The 21,069-nt window shown below is 44.0% G+C and overlaps 1 protein-coding gene across 1 annotated transcript in view; it reads right to left on the reverse strand.

Moving 5' to 3' along the window:
- Positions 1-21,069, reverse strand: part of PRKCE (protein kinase C epsilon) — a 542,724-nt gene that overhangs the window by 209,888 nt on the left and 311,767 nt on the right. The window contains exons 3-5 of the mRNA XM_010364308.2: positions 5,063-5,222; positions 2,646-2,680; positions 1,233-1,318 (exon numbers count right to left, since the gene is read on the reverse strand). Coding sequence (XP_010362610.1) covers positions 1,233-1,318; positions 2,646-2,680; positions 5,063-5,222 — 281 coding nt within the window. The remainder of the gene's footprint in view (positions 1-1,232; positions 1,319-2,645; positions 2,681-5,062; positions 5,223-21,069) is intronic.

Below are 21,069 nucleotides of genomic sequence, written 5' to 3' on the forward strand. Positions count from 1 at the left end.
CAGGTACTGTCTTGCAGTTTTAACCACAAGAGAGCCCCTGCAAACAACGTTGGTGCTCTGGGCTCAGACTACCCTTCACGGACATGGAAGGCTCAGTCTAAGCCTTGTCCTTTGCTGCTTTCCAGAGACAGTATGAAAGCAGAAGAAGACAAAAGATGGGAAATGCCTGAAATGCCAGGATGCTATTTGACTGAATTATTAAGGAGCAGGCAGAAGGTCTCTATAAGTCAGTCCTGTTGGAAGTCAAATTGTGGACCAGCTGATTATAAACCTACCCAGAGCCTTTCTCTCTAACCCCCAATTATAATAGCCTATGACTACACAGAATTTATTTCCCCTAGAATTAAGAGCATGCTTTTGAAATCAAGTGTTCTGATAATATCTACATCCACATTCACAACTGTCATCTTCCTCAAAAAGGCTTTTTAATCTATCAGTGGGACTGTCATTCTCCTAATTGCTCAGTTAGGAGAACCTATAGCTTCACTGTTGCATTTTCCTGCTTCCTTGCCTCTACCAAACTAGGCAATCTGATGCTAGTTTCTAAGATGAAGAGACAACACGTAGTGCAGTGGTCAAGGGCTCAGGCTTTAGAACAAACTGCCTGGGTTTGAATGTGGCTCTTAGCTGTGCGATTTGGGGCAGGTTAATTTCACTCTCTGTGCTTCTATTCTGTTGTAAAACGAAGATAATAACGTCTAACTCATTAAGCTTACTATGTGGTTAAATAATATATGTTAAAGTACTTCAATCAGGGCATGGTAAGTGCCCAGTGAATGTTGACTATTTTTATTGCTGTGGTTATTGCCACCTAAGTATTCCTTGGGCTTGTTCATTCCACACCATTCCCCCATCAGCTCATTAAACATAAGGTTCCTGCTTGTGTTTCTGTTACTGTTTATTACCTGTGAGGAGCTAGTGACACATCGGTTAGCCACTTTAGTTCTGATGAGATGATGAAATAAAAGAATTCATATTTTTCTTATGGGCTTGAGCGCTGGGCTCACACTGCACTTGGCATAACATCCAAGGGGATAGAACTGACTTGGACCTGTGCTCATCCTGCGGATGGTGTCTCATGCCGGAAGACTGTGGACAGCTCCCTTTGTTCTTTATCAACACAATGAAATGACAGGGTCTCAGGCAGAGAAGGTTTTCTTGGGAACCACAGAAGAGGCAGTGAAGGGAGGGGCTGGCAGTGAAGAAGCCCAGAATTTCCGTGTCATACTTACCTGGTCGGGGGTCTCCTGCTTCTTTAACCCAGCGCACTTGGTGATGATAAGCTCATGGCACCGCTTGTGGACCACACAGGTGCAAACTGCAAACAGCAATGACAGGAATGCTGAGGGACACTTGGGGAAGGGAGTATCCCTCCCAGGATCTATTCAAGGCATGGTGGAGGGACAAGGGGAGCCAGGCCCCTTCTGCCACTGAGTCTTAATTTAATACCCTCCTGAAAGTCTTTCATGCAGCTATTTCTAAACACTGTGCTATCAGAGCCATCAGAGTTTCCTAAATGCTCCAGAGAGCAAGGTAACAGTTATATTCAAAGGACATCAGCAGTTTTCTCCAGTTCAGGGAGTACTGATCAATTTTTTCACTTCAATATGCCAAGGTCAGGGAAAAACTTCCTTCCCGCCCTCCCATGGAGCATTGCCTGTTAGAGATGTTGTAGTGGCCTCGCACCCCACTCGGGACCATGCAGGGTGGCTGATGCGACAGGGGGAACTGCAGCAGGCGGTGCAGAGGCTCTGAGGCTTTTTTATCTTACTGTGTCCTGATATACCAAACTTTAAAATTCCCATCGACTTTAATACATCCACAAGAAGTGGCCTATATCTGTGTTGATAGTGTCATAGGGCAATGTGGGCAGTAGGTGGCTGAAGAGGTAAGTAACTGTTTGTGTGCATGTTACCCCAAAGAACAGCAACTTCCACTAGACACTACCCCACGAGTGAGACCCAGCAGTGCTGGGTGAGGAGATAGAAAAACCTCTCTGCTCTAACCTCAGCAAAACCACCACATGACCATGCCACATTTCCACCTTCCAAATTTGTACAGCTTAACCTTGCATTTGTAGTCAGTTAACTGGAAAGGAATAATCTTAGTGCCTTCAAGTGAACTTTAAATTTTTAAGGGCTAATGATCATACAGCTGAGACCAAAAAAAAGGGATTCGACAAGGACCTTTCAGTGATACCAAGTACAACGAGCAGGTGAGGAAGCTTCTTTAGGGAGGGAGAGAGGGAGAGAGCTGGCAGAATACACAGACCCAGTTTAGGACAAAGTGGGACTTTCAAAGAGCCTCCAACTGAAGCAGTATGTCTCTTTCAGAAAGATGAAAGTGCCACCTGCTCCAGCTGGGACACAAAGGCTGGGTGGATCGGGGACCTGCTGAGACCACAAGGACGCCTGGAGACGAGTGGCACCTGCAAGATACCTCCCATATATATTCCCATATATGCAGAAGTAATGGCTAAGTGGGAACAAAGAAAGCAGGGTCCTGCCTCTTGGGGAGGAAGTATAAGCATGCAAGCTGTGGAGAGCCTCCAAATGTCATCAGACCCAGCACCTGTCTCCTATGGGTGCCAGTGATCTGGATCTAACCATGGGCCTCTGAAGATTTAGTTCATAAATGCCTCTTACCTTGACACTGGTATCCCTGCTTTCCTATGACACCCCTGAAAAGAAGAATAAATTTTTTTTTAAGTGAAATCTCACCAGGTCAAAAAACAAACAGAAAAACCACCCAATTTGGGCCACCACCCACATTGCACCAAGTACGTGAAGTATGCAGAATATTGTAATTTCTCTCCCACTTGCAAGGTGCCTTAAATGTCTCCTTCCAGAAGGCCACAGAGGGCAGCCCCAGGGCTTGTGGACCGTGCAAGGTTTGGTCAGCGTCAGAGCTTGATTTCCTACACAGAGAGCCATTCTTGTGCGGTCAGCAATGTTCTAGAAAGCCACAAACGACCCTGCTTGCTCCTGGTAGGCACTGAGCAGTCAAGCATACCTTTCCTCATGGACAGAATGGACATTCCTCTTCTCCCAGCACCAGGACATGCTCTGTGGGCCCTCTAACTGTGGAAGAGTGCTGCAGCTGGCTCGTAGATTTCCCTGGGCAGTCCAAAGACCACCAATGATTCTAAGCCAATCTGTGCCCCGAACTGGGGGTTCAAGAAGTTGTCTAGGTGAAGGCCAACATTAGAGGTTCCTTCCATGGCCAGAGTGGTATTCCCAGGGCAAGACATAAAGTCAGCATGGACACAGAACAATCACACAAACCTGGCCTTACCCCTGTCCTTAGTATACTAACTACAGCTGGTCAGGGAGCTCCCTGCAGTTCCCAACCCAGTGGAAGCCAGAAGTTATTTGGGTTCCACCCCAGGGAACCTACAGCTCAGTGGCCTTCACCCATGGGCTTAGAGGAGACCCGAATCTGTAAGACCAGCCACTCAGTTCATGACCAAATATAGCAAGTAAAGGTCAGACAGCTGGGTCTGCCCTGGTAATTGGAAGTATCTATGGCTGGAATGGGGCATTAATTCTGCCTCAGTTGGGCTAGGCTTGCTCTGAGCTGTATCATCTCAGATGTCTACGCCAACCTGGATGATTGACTTTGTGACATCGCAAGGATAAGACAAGTGACTCCTGGACACGTGGAATCCAAGGGGTCCTCAGAGCCCAGTACAGATGTCCCTGGCTGGGTTCATACTGCCTCACTCGCCCTCCCTGGCTGGATCCAAGGGTTCATGAAGGCAACCTCTATCTCAGCTTCAAAGAGCTCAGACAGCTTGCCAGAAAGGCTGCTGCGGTGTCAGGAAAAGTATAAACATTAAAAGTCAGACTGCTAGGGGTAGAATCATACTTCTGACACTTCCTAGCTGGAGGACATCAGGCCAGTCCTATTTTCATTTCTGAGCCTTGGTATTGTTAGTGGAATGGAGCTGGTCTTGGATCATCTTTATCCCAGCCCCTCTCCTCCTTCCAGATTTATTTATTTATTTATTTTTAATTTTTTTAAGACAGAGTCTCACTCTGTCACCCAGTCTGGAGTGTAGTGGAGTGATCTCAGCTTACTGCAACCTCCACCTCCCGGGTTAAAGCGATTCTCATGCTTCAGCCTCCCAAGTAGCTGGGATTACAGGCACGTGCCACCATGCCCAGCTAATTTTTGTATTTTTAGTAGACACAGGGTTTCACCATGTTGACCAGAATGGTCTCAAACTCCTGACCACAAGCAGTCTGCCTGCCTCGGCCTCCCAAAGTGCTGGGATTATAGACATGAGCCACTGCGTTCGCACCCAGCCTCCTTCCCGATTTTCTAACACATCCTAGACATCAGATAATTTCACTTGTAAATAATTCAGTGGATTATTATTCAGTGGAATCCTCACCTTGGATTCCTGAGGTATGTCTCTAAAAGATAAGGATCCTTTTTAAAAACACACAATCAGCTGTGTACAATGACTCACATCTATAAACCCAGCACTTTGGGAGGCAGAGGCGGGTGGATCAGTTGAGGCCAGGAGTTCTAGATCAGCCTGGCCAACATGGCGAAACCCCATTTCTACTAAAAACACAAAAATTAGCCAGGCATGGTGGTGTGCTCCTGTAATCCCAGCTACGTGGGAAGCTGAGGCATGAGAATCACTTGAACCTGGGAGACAGAGGTTGCAGTGAGTGGAGATCATGTCACTGCACTCCAGTCTGGTCAACAGAGCGAGACTCTGTCTCAAGACAAGACACACACACACACACACACACACACACACACACACACACACACGGAGTCACAATATCCTTGTTGATTATAAAATCTTAACTCCTTTGATAAGATAAAATTCTAGGTATAAAGTTGCCAGAAACCATCACTTCTTTCCATGTATTTCCCCCCATGTACTAAACACACACTTAGCCCTCCAGAATAGTCCCCTGCATTCACATAAGGAAGAAACCAGGCACGCCAGCATTCTTTAAACGAGGTGCATAGTCTCCCCTACCCCATCCCCGACTTCTTGCCACAAAGATGTTGTAACTAAAGGTTCCCGAGAGAGGCTTACCAGATGAAGTCTCTGCAGTGGGAGCAGTAGGTGGGCTGCCGAAGATAGGTGGCCATGAACTTGTGGCCGTTGACCTGATGGACCCTGCGCCTGACGGCTCCCTGCCGCTTCCTCGGCCGCATGCGTTCCCTGAACACGCGCTCTTCATTGTCTTTAGGGGCTGGGAAAGGACAAGAGCAGGGAAGAAAACAGAGTTTGGGTTAGTGCACCTTCCAAATGAGCTCCCTCCAGAGAGTTACTCCATTCCTGGAAGAGTGGAGCTGGGGTGAGTGGGAGGTAGCCTTTGTGTGCGGAGGAACTCGGGGGTCTGAGGAGTCTCACGGAGCAGCTGGAGTGAGCAAGCACACACAGGGTGGAAAGGCCCAGAGTGTGCCTGTTCCTGCTACATCCTCAGATTCCATCCAATCCAAATTCTGCTCCAGGCTGGCTGCCCCTTTCCTCCCTACACAGGCTGCAGCTGGTTTCAAGGGCTTGGGGTCAAAAGGCTCAAGGTTTGCATCTTAGTGCAACTCCTGAGCAGTGTGACCTTGGATAGGTGGTGTTTCCTCCCCCTGAGCATCTGAGCGCATCTCCCTCTGTAAACGGCGATGGCAGTGCCGGCCACACGGGTGGCTGAGAGGATGCAATGAGATGAATCTCCACACCCTGAACTGCCTAGCTCAAGAAGTAGCTGCCTAATAAATTTGACTTCTTCCTTCTTTCTCTGACCTAGACTAAGCCAACCGAGAGCATTTTCCCAGAGGTCAAAAGGAGAGGGAAATACAACACGGTGAAAGCAGTTTCCCAAAGGCTCAAGACCATCAGCATGGACAGTAAGATCCCACTGGGGTCAAAAAGGTCTTCCCTATACCTACCATCCCTCCACTTCTGAGACTGCCCTGCCAACTGAGAATGCCTTGCAAGGGGACTCACAGATGATCACAAAAATAATAAAGATAATTGTTATCTTTACATATTTTTGCCCCCTCAGAATTAATATATTGAAATCTTAACCCCCAAAGTGATGCTATTTGGAGATGGGGCCTTTGGGAGGTAATTAGGTTTAGATGAGGTCATGAGGGTGGGGCCTCCATGATGGGATTAGTGTCCTTATAAGGGGAGGAAGAGACCAGAGTGAGTGAGCTCTCTGCCATGTGAGCAAGGAAGAAGGCCCTCACCAGAGTGTACCCATACTGGCTCTCTGATCTTGGACATCCAGCCTCCAAAACTGTGAGAAGTCAATGTCTGTTGGTTAAGACACCCAGTCTTTAGTGTTTTGTTATTGCAGCCTGAGCTGATTAAGACAAGGATGACCATGATAAATGTTTACCGTGGGGTTATGCTGTGGCAAGTGCTATGCTAAGTGTGTTATATCTTGGTGATATAACACATCTCACTGAACTTTCAAAACAACTCCACTTGAAGGGTACTGCTATTAGCCCCATTTTACAGGTATGCAAAGCGAGAAATAGAGAGTTTAAGTAACCTACTCCTGTTAACACAGCTACTCAGTGAGGAAGCCCAGATTCTAACCCAGAGAGTGAGAAAGAGGCCAATGTTCCTCCACCCACATGATGCTCTGAAGGATGGCCTGCACTCCTTACAGAAAGTCCCCAAGCTCTCATCTGAGTGGCTCTCATCACCAAAGAGTCCAGCTGCCTGTGGCTTCCCCAAGAACACAATGGACAGGCTCTGGGCTTCTTCCTAGCTTCCTGACACCTTCTAGAAGGTCTCCTAGAAGGTCCCCTGCACAGGTCAGCTTAAAATGCACTGGAAGGCTCTGTGCCCCCAAAATATCTCCAGGCATCAGCGAGTGCCTGACATCTCACCATAACAGGGCCAGTCTTCAGGGGAAGAAGCATTGCTCCTTTCTGGACCTCTTTGAATGTAAGGTTCCCTGAAGTGAAGGTCATATGTGTGACCCGAACAATGGATTAATCCAAGGGCATCTTGTTATTGGGGGGTAGGGTAAAGGGAAGGTAAAATTGAAGGTGAAAAGTGAGAATGGGACCAAATGCGCAGTGTATGCTTTCAAGGAAGCAGCAGCCTCTGAGCAAACAGGAAGCTGTTTATTGGAAATCTGCCCTCGGTGTTCCCAGACTGCATCTTTAACACAGGCTCAGATGACCCAGGTGGAGGTCTGCTTGTGGACCCCCTGCTTCTTGACCCCTAGCCTACCTGGGTTTCAACTGGTACTTATCGTTTCAAAAAGTCTCCGACATCGCCGACCTTCTGGGTAAAGAAAGCTCACCACCTCCTACCCCGCTCCAACCTAGGGGTCTTGACCTGCTGACTAAATTGTCACAGGAGGACCCAGGTCTGTTCCAGTATAGAGACAGCAATACATACACCTGCAGAAGTATGGTAATCACTATTTGGTGCTGCCATCATAGGCAAGTTTTTGTTCTACTTCATACTTACACAATGTTTAGAATGTTCTACTATTTTTATAAGCAAGAACAAAAATGTGATCACCAAAAACCAAATCTATTCAGTAGCCCTTACTTGCTATAAACTTACCTACAGAAACCCAATCCAGAAACATCAACCCTGGGCATCGTAGGACACAGGATGCAGGTTCTTTTTGTAAAAGAGCATCCTGAACTCCTTTCACAGGATTCGCCATGGAATACACTTGAACAGTAAGCCCATCCCCTAATGCATTTAAGATGCAATTTGATTTACAAATCTCTCAAATTGACTAGTTGTTTTCATCCTGGGAAACTATTTTCAGTTAAAATGATGATGGGACCAATCTAATTTTCTCAAAGGAACACTTATGATGGTGGTTACAGTCCTCCCTAAGAGCCTTATTTCTCAATTTTTAACAGAAATGACTAGCAATGAAACCAAACGTTCTAAACTGTGTTGACATCAATTCAATAGGGCAATATAGCAACCAATTAATTTGACTCCACTCATTTTAAAGTTCTCTCAGTGGGGTGCCCTGATACCTAGGGGGAAGCTGTTTAAAGTTGCTGGGGGTGTGGAGGGGGAGCCTCAGGCACAGGCTAGGCAGACAGCCAAGGATAACTCCTGTAAGTCAGAGTTCTAAGTCCAACTTCCTTCAGGGTTTCTATTACTGTTGCCCCAAAGGAGCATCTGCACTGTCTTTTAAGTCAGATTTGATGTCAGATATAGAAAAACAGAAGGTCACAGGAGGGAAAGAACATGGGTACACTTCATGCTTCAAGTGAGGCTCGTGTGCAAAGCTACAAAGCAGGTGACAGGAGACAGGGGTTGGAGCCTGTGGCTGGTGAAAACAACCCAATTCCACATTCCTCTGGGCAGGAAAGCCACGGGTCAGGCCAGAGTATCCTCAGTTCTGTCACCCACAGGTGGAGAAGAAAGTGGCCTATAGGATGTGAAAAGGGGAGCTACTAGGTCCCTCAGTCCCCAGGAACCTCCCTACTGGGGCCTGGAGTCCACTACCAGAAAGGGATCCCTTCAGCATTTCCCTCCGCTATGAAAGGTCTTTTCCAAAATGTAGCTCCCATATATGTATGAACTTAATTCCTTTGTCCCACTGGTCTATATGTCTGTTTTTATGCCAGTACCACACTGTTTTAATAGCTGACGTTTTGTGATATATTTTGAAATCAGGAAATGTGATGCCTCCATCTTTGTTCTTTTCACTCAAAATTGCTTTGACTGTTCAGTCTTTCATGGTTCCATACAACTTTTAGGATTTTTTTTTTTTCTGTTCTTATTGAAAACACCTTTGAGAATTTGATAGGAAGCATATTAAATTTGCAGTCACTTTCAAAAAAATATTAATTCCTGTATGGGCATTTTAACAAACACTAATTCTTCCAAGCCAAGAAGAGTCAACAAGATCAACAACTCTTGTTGATCTTCAACAACAGTGCCAAGAAAATACAATGGAAAAAGGATATTCTCTTCAATAAATGATGTTGGGAAAACTGGACATCCACATGCAAAAGAATGAAACTGGATCCTTATCTTTTACCATACACAAAAATCACCTAAATGTGGATTGAATACTTAAATGTAAGCCCTGAAACCATAAAGCTCCTAGAAGAAAACATAGCGAAAACTTTCTTGACATTGGTCTTGGCAATGATTTCTTAGATATGACACCAAAAAGGCAACAAAAGCAAAAATAAGCAAGTTGGACTACATCAAACTAAAAAGCTTCTGCACGGCAAAGGAAACAATTGACAGAATAAAAAGGCAACCCGCAGAATGGAAAAAAATCATTTGCAAACCATATATTTGAGAAATATATCATATCCAAAATACCTAAGAAACTCCCACAACTCAATGGCAAAAACAAACAATCCAATTTAAAAACGGGCAAAATAACTGAGTAGATTTTTCTCTAAAGAAGACATACAAATGGCCAACAGGTATACAGGTATTTAAAAAGATGTTCTACATCACTAATCATCAGGGAAATGCAAATTGAAGCTACAATGAGATGTCACTTCACACCTATTAAGATGGCTATTTTATATATAAATAAACATATATATATAAAAGATAAGTGTTAGCAAGGCTGTGGAGAAAAGCGAACGCTTGTTCACTGCTGATGGGAATGTAAAATTGTACAGCCACTAAGGGAAACAGTATGGAGGTTCCTTAAGAAACGAAAAACAGAACTACCATTTGATGCAGCAATTTCACTTCTACAAATCCAAAGGAATGAAAATAAGGACCTTGGAGAGTCTTCATGCATCTGCACTCCCACATTCACTGCAGCATCATTCACAATAGCCAAGACATGGAAGCAACCTAAATGTCCATCTATGGATGAATGGTTAAAAAATATGGTGTATTCATCACATACGCACAAAAGAAAACACAAGGCAGAAAGGTATGTTCCAAATATTTAGAAAACATTAACATTGGTCATTCATTGACACTGGTGGAATTACAGGTGATTTTTACTTTTCTCCTTGTGCTTCTTTGTATTTTCTAAAAAGAATCTCTATTGCTCTTTTTAAAAAGATACAACAAACATTGAGAAACCATAATTCAAAAGAGATTGTCTTCTCAAATGAATGACTTACACTAAGATGCAGTGTTCTACTGTCTTCAACCCTAGTTACATAGATGACTAAGTAAAAGCCAAAGAGAGCCACTTGATACTTTTATGAAGTGTAAGGCTAAAGGAAAGCTGAAGCAGATTTCTATGTCCTTAGCATAGCTTTCTTCCTTGATGTAAATAAAATGCTTTGTTACAATTTCTAAAAAAAGAAAAAGAAAAAGAAAATATGGTGTATTCATGCAATCGAATGTTACTCAGCCACAGAAAAGAAGGAAATCCTGCCATTTGGGGCAACATGCATGGGAGGATATTGGCTAAGTGAAATAAGTCAGTGGTAGGACAAATACTACATGATACCACTTATATGAGGAATCGAACATGGTTGAACTCATAGAAGCAGAGAGCAGAATGGTGGTTGCCAGGGGCTGGGAGAAAGGAGGAATTGGGGAGATTTTAGCAAAAGAGCACCAAGTTCCAGTTATGCAAGATGAATAAGTCCTAGAGATTGTGCAGCTTTGTGCCTATAGTTAACATACTGTATTGTATACTTAATTTGCTAAAAGGATAGATCTTAGGTTAAGTGTTATCACAAAAAAATAAATAAAATGCAACTCTCATAGTAGAGGTAATATGTATGTGTCTGATGTATAAAATAATAGATACACAAACGTATGTATATGTGGATGTACATATAGTATGTATACTTTATATAATACATATTGATCCATAATACAGTATATATAATATGTATGATATATATAATAGTTTTGCTGAACTATTTGAAGGTTATAGATGTAGATCTTCACTCTTAAATACTTCAGTCTTTATCTCCTAAGAACACAGACATTCAGCTACATAATCACAATAACAGAGTCAAGAAATTTAACACTGATATGGCATTATCTAATATATAGTTCGTATTTGAATTTTCCCAATTGTTTCCCAAGTGTCCTCTGTAGTTTCTAATTTTCATCCAGGAGGTACTCCTAAGAACACAGACATTCAGCTACATAATCACAATAACAGAGTCAAGAAATTTAACACTGATATGGCATTATCTAATATATAGTTCGTATTTGAATTTTCCCAATTGTTTCCCAAGTGTCCTCTGTAGTTTCTAATTTTCATCCAGGAGGTACCCAGAGCTCATGCCTTGCATTTGGTTGCCATATCTTCTTAATCTCAGTCTAGAACAGTTTCCTTTACTGTTCTAGATACATCAATGTGTCCTTTTGATGATACATTTATGTAGCATCCAGGATGTTGTCATACTGAATGTTTCACAACCTGAATTTCTCTGATTGTTTCCTCCCAATTAGTTTCTGATTAAATGGCAAGACCACCACAAAGGCCTATGGATCAACAAATTGAAATATATACATCAAGATCCCCATAGATAATGGCTTAAATGGCACAAACATAAAATTTTCATAAGATATTGACTATAATCAGGAATTTTAAAATGCAAAGCAGAACAGTTTTGGCATACCACTGACATACCATTTAATACCTAAAAAAGTAACCAATTGGTTTTAAAATTATTTTCCATTATTGGCAAGTCGACTATGAAACTGACTTATTCATTCACTGCTGGAGGCAATGCCAGTTGGCAAAATGTTTTCAGAAAGCAGTATCACAAGACACAGAGACCACACAGGAAACGCCTCAAAGAGATTCACATCCTTTGATTTGGCAACTCCTTGGGAATTAACTCTAAGTCAATAATTAAACAAACTAAAAGCCATGTCCTTATAGATGTTTCCCTTTGCACATCTATATCAGCCAACACACAGAAATGACTTGACTGTCTACCATTAGGCAAATGGTCTGATAAATTACACTACCTTGACAGCAACTTTAAAAGGGTGAGGAAAGACCACAGAAACCTGGAGAAATGTGATGTAATATTATGAAAAAAGAATGAACAATAATACACCTCTATGTCAAGCAAATTTGCAGGCTGAAGATAAGAACGGTGCTCCACTAGGATGATGGGATTAGATAGGCTGACATTTGAAAAAGTGTTCTCTAGTGCTCTTTAATGACTTTTTAAAGCTTTCACTTGCCTAAAAAGCATTAGGTAATGAGGTGTTCCATCATGCTGCAGGAGTGGGGGGCTGCTTGGCACAAATAGGAGGTGAGGGAACTGCAGCCTGCCGTGGAGAAGGGGAGAGAAGAGGGAAACCACCAGCTTCCCAGCTACCTGTGCTTCTGGACTGAGTAAACACCGGGCCCACTGCACACCAGAGTTACTGGACCCATCCCCCTTCACCTCTGAACCACTCCAAAAGATGCTGGCACTGGACGCACTCAGCCATGCTCAAAGACAGTGACAGTTCATTTGCTGTGACCTCTGAGGCAATACTAAGGTTGGCTGGTCTCCCAGAGGACCCATTTGGTTCTTTGGAGGTCCCTTGTTTTGTGCCTGCATCTGCCTCACTGCAGAAGGGGTGAACTTGAGTCAAGGAAATACCAAGACAAAGCTGGATAACTTTTGGGAAGCTTTCTGTGGAAATGCAGAACTTGGCTGTGCAGATGTAACAAGAATTCACAAAGGCATAAGGCTAAGCAGGGACGTCCTCTGAAGCAGCTTCAAGACCCACAGTAACCCCAACCTCCAACAACATTCCGGGATGGTTTCTTCTTGATTCAATTAGGTTATGAACTTCAAACTCCAGAAGCTTTTATATCAATGAACATTTTGCGGCCCCAGTGCACAGGATAATTTCTCACAGGCTGTAGGCAGGTGGCAAGAACAGCAAAAAGGGGCCTGTACTGTGCAGTTCTTCTTCTGTTTGTCTAACTTCACCTGGCCCCTTTTCCTTGGGGGTGAGACTTCTCAGTCTGCACCAGAGGAACACTCAGGGACTCAGGGAGAGATGGCCTCTGGTGCCAAACCCTAGACCACATTTTTTGGCCAGTCTGGTCACTGAAGTTTTCACTGTTCCACTGTCCCTTCTCTTACCCACCACATCTCCTCCCACACAAAAAGCAAGCTGGAAAAACTGAACACCCTCCTCATGTGGGGTCATGGGCACCCACAACCTCAGTGTTCTTAGGATGCCTTTCAGTTTAGGAATAGTCAGCAAAGAATTTCTTAAAAAAAAAAACAAAACTTTTTTTTTTAATTTCAATAGCTTTGGGGTACAAATGGTTTTTGGTTATGCAGATGAATGATATGGTGGTGAAGTCTAAGATTTTAGTGCACCTGTCACCTGAGTAGTGTACACTGAATCCAACAGGTAGTTTCTCATCATCACTTCCCTCCCATCCTTCCCCTTCTGAGTCTTCAATGTCCATTATACCACTTTGTACACCTTTGCATACCCTTAGCTTAGCTCCTACTTTTAAGTGAGAACATGTAGTCTTTGGTTTTCAATTCCTGAGTTACTTCACTTAGAATAATGTCCCCCAAGTCCATCCAAGTTGCTACATAAGACATTATTTCATTCTTGATTATGGCTGAGTAGTATTCCATGGTATGTATGTTATGTATGTGTATGTGTGTGTGTGTGTATATGTGTGTGTATATATATGTATGTGTATATATATGTGTGTGTGTGTATATATATATCATTTTCTTTATCCACTCATTGGCTAGTGAGCACTTAGATTGATTCCATATCTCTGCAGTTGTGAATCTCTAACAGTGAATTTCTAACACACACACCGACGTGTGCCTGGATGCCAGCAATGCCTTCTAGAGTACATGGAGCAAGAACTGCCAAGAACAAGGGTCAACCTTGCCTGGGCCAGACTTGCCGACATGCATGATCTTGGGGCACTACTGTCATTCCTCACTGCAGGACAGTCCCCTACCCTTTGTGTTCAGGGCACACAGGGATCCTTCCCTAGGCAGGTACACTGTGGGATCTTCTTTCTTTTCTCTGAGCTCTCTCTTTTGACCTCCCCTTTCTGCCAGTATGGTTGAATGAGGTGTTAGCAGACTGGACAAATTTTGTTCTTTCCCAAACCTGCCTAATATCCTTGAACAAGTCATTTAATCTCTTTGAGCCACTGTTTTCCTATGTTATCTATCAGGAGAGGGGCAATTCCATGGCTCAACCCAAACCTCAACTTGACTGGAGCAGCACAGACCCATGTTGGATCCCAAGGCAAAAGTAAAAAAAGAAAAAAGTGAGTCATCCTGACTGTATCTTTACTTCAAATTTTGTTATTTCCTTCATTAATCTGATTTTCTAAACTACTACATTACAGTATTATTTATCTTGATTCCTGAGACTTGGGGCAGCCCTAAATTCTGCTTGCACCATAGTCCTGACCTTGACTATAATGGTTGATAAAGGCCCACGTGAAGTTCTCCTTCCTAAGTACACCAGGCTTTGCAAAGGTGGTGGGAGGGTGGCTCCTGTTTGCCCTTCTCTCCCTCTGCGGTCTACTGTGGGGTGGTAGGTAGGCTTCCAGGACCTCCTTCACCCCAGGGGACACTCCAGGATGGCCCCAAAATCAATAGTGTAAGGACCAGAAGTGACAGAGAAAAAATATTGCCAAAAATGTGATCGGTTCAGATGGTGACTGTTGAATTTCGCCTGGCATCTAGCACATGCTGAAGGGAGGGTTTTCTCCTTCTATGACCATGGCAGTGGGGTTTGGAGCCGGCTCTGGATCCTGTAGTACACATCACTCTACATCTGGGGACTACACATAGTAGCCTGAAATGGCCACCATGGGGGCCTTTACAGGAAAATCAACAAATGCTACAAATCAGGACTTCCTTGGGGAGGTTGTTGTTAAGCATTTACCACCAGCACACTCCTGGCCCTGAGGAGATCAGACATGTACAGCCATGGTTCAGGTTCTTTCTCTTTTATCTTTCCAAAAACAGGCTGTATCCACCAAAGCTGTGGCTTTAGTTATCCAATACTGACTTCCAGAAACCCTGCATCTCTCTATCTCCCTAGAGCCAACAATGCCTTACTGAGGAAGAACGACAGCCTCAGCCCTGACCCTGCAGAACGTGCTCTGATGCTCTCTTGTGGCCCCCACCCTGCTGGGGTTCAGCTACCCCCAGATGTTACATACCTGCCACTGTAAGAGGGAGTGTCTGCCTTATCTCTCCCACACCCCATCCCATAAGGCTTTAGGACAGCTCACTCCATCTCCAGACTGGGAAAACTGTCAGGAAGACTGGGCTGGGCAAGGAACAGACTTAGCTCTAGAACAAAATCAGAAATGGAGCTAGGTTGAGGAAAAGCCTGGGGTTGGGGTGGGGGTCAGCTCATCGGGAGGCTTTCCTTGGGATCCAGGTAAAGAGTGATTACAGTCTTCAAGATAATTTTACAACACAAAGAAAGCAATTCAACTGTCCTGGTATTTTGGTCTAAATAACTGTCAAACCCTGGATATTCAAAAGTCGAAAGATGCCAGCTAGCAATTATGGGGCCCCTGCCAGATGCTGAGCATGATTCTAAGCACCTTAAGTGTATGAGGTACTACTATCTGACACATACGAGATAGTGTCCCACATGCGTGCAAAGTAGTAGCTCACACGTGTGACAGAGCATCACACACGTGTGAGATAGTATCCCATGACAGGCACCCATGGTCATGTTAAGCATCCATGAAGTATCAATATTAAATATTCATGCAATATGTAAGCATCTTACATACTTCCTCTAATGTCACAAGGCATTACTTTTGGCTCAAAGAGGTTAAATAACTGTCTTGTGAAAGGCCATGCAGCCAACAGTAAAGGTCAGTTTGGGATTTCCCACCCTGGCCCAGCCATCCACATCTCCCAAGGATGGCGAAACAGCCTAGTCCCACTTGCACCAACTGCGTGTGTAGAAGGTTCCTGTCAGCTGCTGATCACCCACCTCCCCACACATCTGCCCTTGCTTTCACGTAGAGACTTAGAAAAGACAGCTGAGGGGGACTGATTAAGTCATGGCACACCCACATAATGGAACTTAAGGCAGCGGTTTAACAAAGCAGCTATGCCAAGCCCACCAAGAAAGTGAGCAGAAAAAGAAGACTAAGAAACACATCGATAGTGTGTATTTATTTGTATAAAATGAGAGAAAAAAAAGAATATACTCAAACACATATAAGCAAGACTGCGGATGGAAAATTTCTGAAAGGGTATATAATAAGCTATTCATCCTAAAAATGTTTATCATGTGGACACTGGATTCCAGGCAATGTTCTAGGCACAAAGCGATAACCCATGGCTACTCTCTCAATTTTTGTTCTCAGAAATTCTGGATCTGGTCCTTAATAGACAGGTCTCTGCTAACAAAGCAAGGAATTGCCATGATAGTCCAGATTACAGCGGTTATGACTGGGAGGCGCTCCTCACAGAAGCTAGGATGCAACCTTCCCCTCTCAATCTCTGGGCAGTCTACTTAACTTTCTGTTTCAATAATGCTCTGTTTGACTTTATAAATTTACTGGTAAATATGCAAGGTCAATGGAAAGAAAACAAACCAAACAAAACCAGGTACTAAAAATCAAAGCAGCCGCGCCTTTTATTTTGTAATTTTCCATAGAAAAATAGATGATAATGTTTGCAAGTGAAATAAATACTTCATGACAGTGAGTTTTAAATATTGTGTAAATATTTATGTGATGTCAAAGAATATGTTCTACATGTGTACTCCCACAGTGCATTAAAGAAAATTTGTTCAAAACAGGAAAGAGGAAACAGCAACTAATTCCCTCAGAAGATTATTCGATGCTATCTGTATCTTCCCAGAGAGGCACACAATGAGAATCAGAAACGTCTGAAAGGAGAGGTTTGGGATTGCTTGCATGTTTTATTCTGCATGTAATCTAATCAGAAGAGAACCAGTGGCATTTCAAGATTAGCGTCTCAAGTTTAACATGAATCGTTGTTTCTTCTTCCTCTTGACTTTTTAAAGGATCTTCGCTGTGTTCATGGCAGGACTTATGCTCTGTCCAGGTATGAAAACAAAACTGCAGCTAGTGTTCACTATATAGGAAAAAAAAAAAAAGTGAAAACCTCAGACCTTGATATGGTAGGCACAGCAGCACTAGCGTAAACTGAGGCAAAACATGGTGATTGACGGATAGTGGGAGAAAAGAAGATGCCAAACTCCAATCTCACTGTCCCATGGTTTCTGATGCCAAGCACACTGTGTTGAACATGAAGAAGCACTGAGGAGCAGTGATTTCACTTAAGCAGGAAGTCTGCTAGCCTCTAGTCTATATTCATTCATTCATTCATTCATTCACCCATTCATTCATTCCCTCCTACATCCATTTACAGTTATATATTAGAGTCATGGTGGAACTTTACTGCATGCCTCTGGTACCCAGGAAAAATTACTACTTCCAGGAGGAAACCACAGAGCAAAATCCCTCCAGGCAGACCTGCTGAAAGCTCAAAGAGTGCTCCCAGCCTGGGAAATCTGCCAAGTGGGGCACCAGCCAAGGGTGGGACCAGAATCCCTGTTGGTGCCAGTGATGATCTGAGATGAATCACAGGAAACTGAGCAATTGCTGCATTATCAGGCACCTGAGCACAATGGAGCTCACGTTCCATGAAGCCAGGTTCTGGCCACTGTTCATGCTTCTAAAATGCTGTATTAACACAGGCCAGTGGACAGCAGGACTAAAAGTCTTAGTAGGATCTCTGCCTGTCCCCAGGTGCTGGTTGGTGAACATGGAAAGGGTGTGAATTTGCCAAGTGGAGTGGGACATTCCTCCCTCAAACAAATAACAAGTCTTTTAATGCCATAGGCACTGCAGCCCTAAGGGCTACGGGGTTATTTATTGAAAAACCCACACCCTTCCAGTGCTGTTTGTAGCAGCCATTCCACATCACCCAGTCAGTGGCAGGCCACATTCCATGAGAGTAAAGCAAAGTGAACTCAAGATCACACCCTTCGACGTCACAAGGCTCCCAGCTACCTCACCTTGGGCTCCACAGAGCTTCTCAAAGGAACGTGCCTGCACAATTTCCCAGACTATCACAGTGAGGCAACTTTTTAGTTCCTCAAACTCCTTCTTTACTAAGGCAGTTCTGAGCACTTGCTAACTTTAAAGTCAGAATTCGAAAGAAAAATAATGATCTTTACCAAGAGATCTGGAGTCCCAGCAGGACTCCCAGAACGTTGACCAGGTGGGTATTCTGATTAGATGACCTGGGAAGGGAGAAGAATTTCAGGGAGTCTGAAGATAAAATGGAGATAAAAGGCAATGAAAGAATGGTAAGGCAAAGGAAATGGAGAAAGGATAAAAAGAGGTAAAGGTGGCTGGGCGCGGTAGCTCATGCCTGTAATCTCAGTACTTTGGGAGGCCGAGGTGGGAGGATCACCTGAGGTCAGGAGTTCTAGACCAGCCTGGCCAACATGGCAAAACACTGTCTCTAATAAAAATACAAAAATTAGCCAGGTGTGGTGGTGCATACTTGTAATCCCGGCTACTCGGGAGGCTGAGGCAGGAGAATTGCTTGAACCCAGGAGGCAGAGGTTGCAGTGGGCTGAGATGGTGCCACTACACTCCACCTTGGGTGACAAAGCGAGACTCAGTCTAAAAAAATAAATAAACGAAAACAAGTAAAGATGATTATTATGCCACCCAATCTGAGCTGGTAAATACCTAAATGAACCCACATCTTCCCAGAAAGCAGAGGGACTCATTTTACATAATACAATCTACTCTCCCTGGTTTTTTTGGTTCCTTCTGATCAGGAAATGAGCTTGCCTTCCTTCCACCCTCCCTTCTATTGACCCAGGCCCATCTAGTCCCCATGGCAGGGCACTGGGAGATAGACCTCTCTTAGGAAGCTTCATATAGGTGAACAAGCCCCAAGTCTTTCCACAGAAACAGCTATAACGGCTACAGCTCTTGTGGAACTTATATCTTTTCCTTTGGCTTCAAAAACCTGCTTCAATTAAACTTTTTCTTACCAGTTTTCATGTTCCACTGAGACTAACCAAAACTCTGCACATGGAGAGAGGGATGAGAAGGTCAAATGCAATAATGCTTTTAATAACTGAAAGCATCCCAGAATCTAACTCATGCTCCTTCAGGGCTCATGAGCTCTGACACGCACGTGCACACAGTGCCTCTCCCTGACACCCCCGCTGCTGGCACTTCTCCCAAGCCAGGGGACATCATCATCCAGGAAATTCGCCAGGTTCCCAGTTATTCAGGCCTTAGGGTTTGACAACTCCTCTCTCCCCCCGAGCTGTCTTCTATAGTAATACGAGAATGCTGGGAAAAGAATAGTCACTGTGTGAGGAAAAAAGTCTATTTCTAATAGCTCTGCAACCAACAGAAACACCAACTAAATGCTGAGCTGCATATCTATAAACTTCCATTTGGAGAAAATGAAAACTGCCAAGAGGGGAACAAAAAGAAGGGTGGGCGTTTTCAGTTTAATGAACCTGAGAAAAAATTCTGAGGCCATAGATGCTTAAGGGAGATCCATTTAGCTCAGTTCTTGGTGCTAATGAAGTAAAAGTAGAGACCAAATTCCTCACATGAGTGAGTTATCTTTGTCTAGAAGGTAAATATTATTGGCCACAGGCCCTGACTTAAATCTCAGCCAGACTTCTTATAGATATACATTCTTTACGGCCCTGAGGGGAAAGTAGGAATGGTTCCGTATTACCCAACTTCTTTCCTAAAATTCACCTTCCATCCTACACCTTGCTGACCTCAGGAAAACCCAATAGTTGTGTCTTTACTTAAAGTGTCACATTCCTAATCCAAAAATCTAAGCCCTGCAGATGGTAGTCACCCACCTGCCTTTTCAGAAGGTTTTGGTTTAAGCAGTACCTGGGAATAGGTAGGAAAGGCGAGGCTGGGGTTGAGGTCTACCAGAGTTTTAAGAATCTCTGGTAGCCGGGCACGGTGGTTCACGCCTGTAATCCCAGCACTTTGGGAGACTGAGGCGGGTGGATCACCTGAGGTCGGGAGTTCAAGACCAGCCTGACCAACATGGAGAAACCCTGTCTTTACTAAAAGTACAAAATTAGCCAGGCGTAGTGGCATATGCCTGTAATCCCAGTTACTCAGGAGGCTGAGGCAGGAGAATCGCTTGAACCTAGGGGCGGAGATTGCAGTAAGCCAAGATCGCATCATCGCACTTCAGCCCAGGCAACAAAAGCGAAATTCCGTCTCAAAAAAAAAAAAAAAAAAAAAGATTCCCTGGCAATGTATTAGCACTACCCTGGCCAAGGCAGGCTGCTACACCTCTGAAATGCTAGCAAGCCTGGCTCCTCAGCTAAAGCTGCTCCTGAACTCAAAGTCTAAATGCGGCCTCTGCCTGTCCCCAGGTGCTAGTTGGTGAACATGGAAAGGGTGTGAATGTGCCAAGCGAAATGGGACATTCCCCCTGAAACACATAGCAAGCCTTTTAGTGCCATAGGCACTGCAGCCCTAAAGGCTATGGGGTTACAGACACCGACTCACGGAAACTGAATGAGACAATAAATCTTGGCTACTATCTTAAGCTGCTAAATTTGGGATAATTTGTTATATAGTAGGAAATACTTAATTCAAGAGGTAATAGGTAAACTAGCAGGAGAAAGTTAGGGTAAACATTGGAAGGAAAAATGTTTTTAACTCTGAGACTTGTGCATTTGCTCAACCAATATTTGCTGGGGAGAAAAAGGAGGTGGGTATTGTGACTACTGTACTCGGTGTTACACATTCCTGCCTATGGAGAGAAGCAGAGGAAGGATCAATGCTATGATAGGTCAGCTTATATTAAAGTCACTATCACATGGAAACCAGGGCCTGTGTAAAAGCGAGTCATGCTGACCTAACTTCTGAGAGCTGGGAATTCAGAGACACTGACCAAGTCCTGGGATCCTAAAAAATAAAGTGATCCCTCTTGCTTCCAGTCCCTCTGTGTTCACTTTACTCCTTAGAGCGAGGCTTTCAACCCTGTTGAAACAGAAAGCCTCTGGGAGGGCCGTTATAAGTTCAACATAGCTGAATCTCAGATACTTTTTGGAGAGGTTGTGCTGGGCAGGTAGGAAAACTGCAGGGCAGAAAGGATTGTAGGAACTGCAAGGAGAGT

Source organism: Rhinopithecus roxellana, chromosome 17, assembly GCF_007565055.1.
Source record: "Rhinopithecus roxellana isolate Shanxi Qingling chromosome 17, ASM756505v1, whole genome shotgun sequence".
In the NCBI taxonomy this organism is placed as follows: domain Eukaryota; kingdom Metazoa; phylum Chordata; class Mammalia; order Primates; family Cercopithecidae; genus Rhinopithecus; species Rhinopithecus roxellana.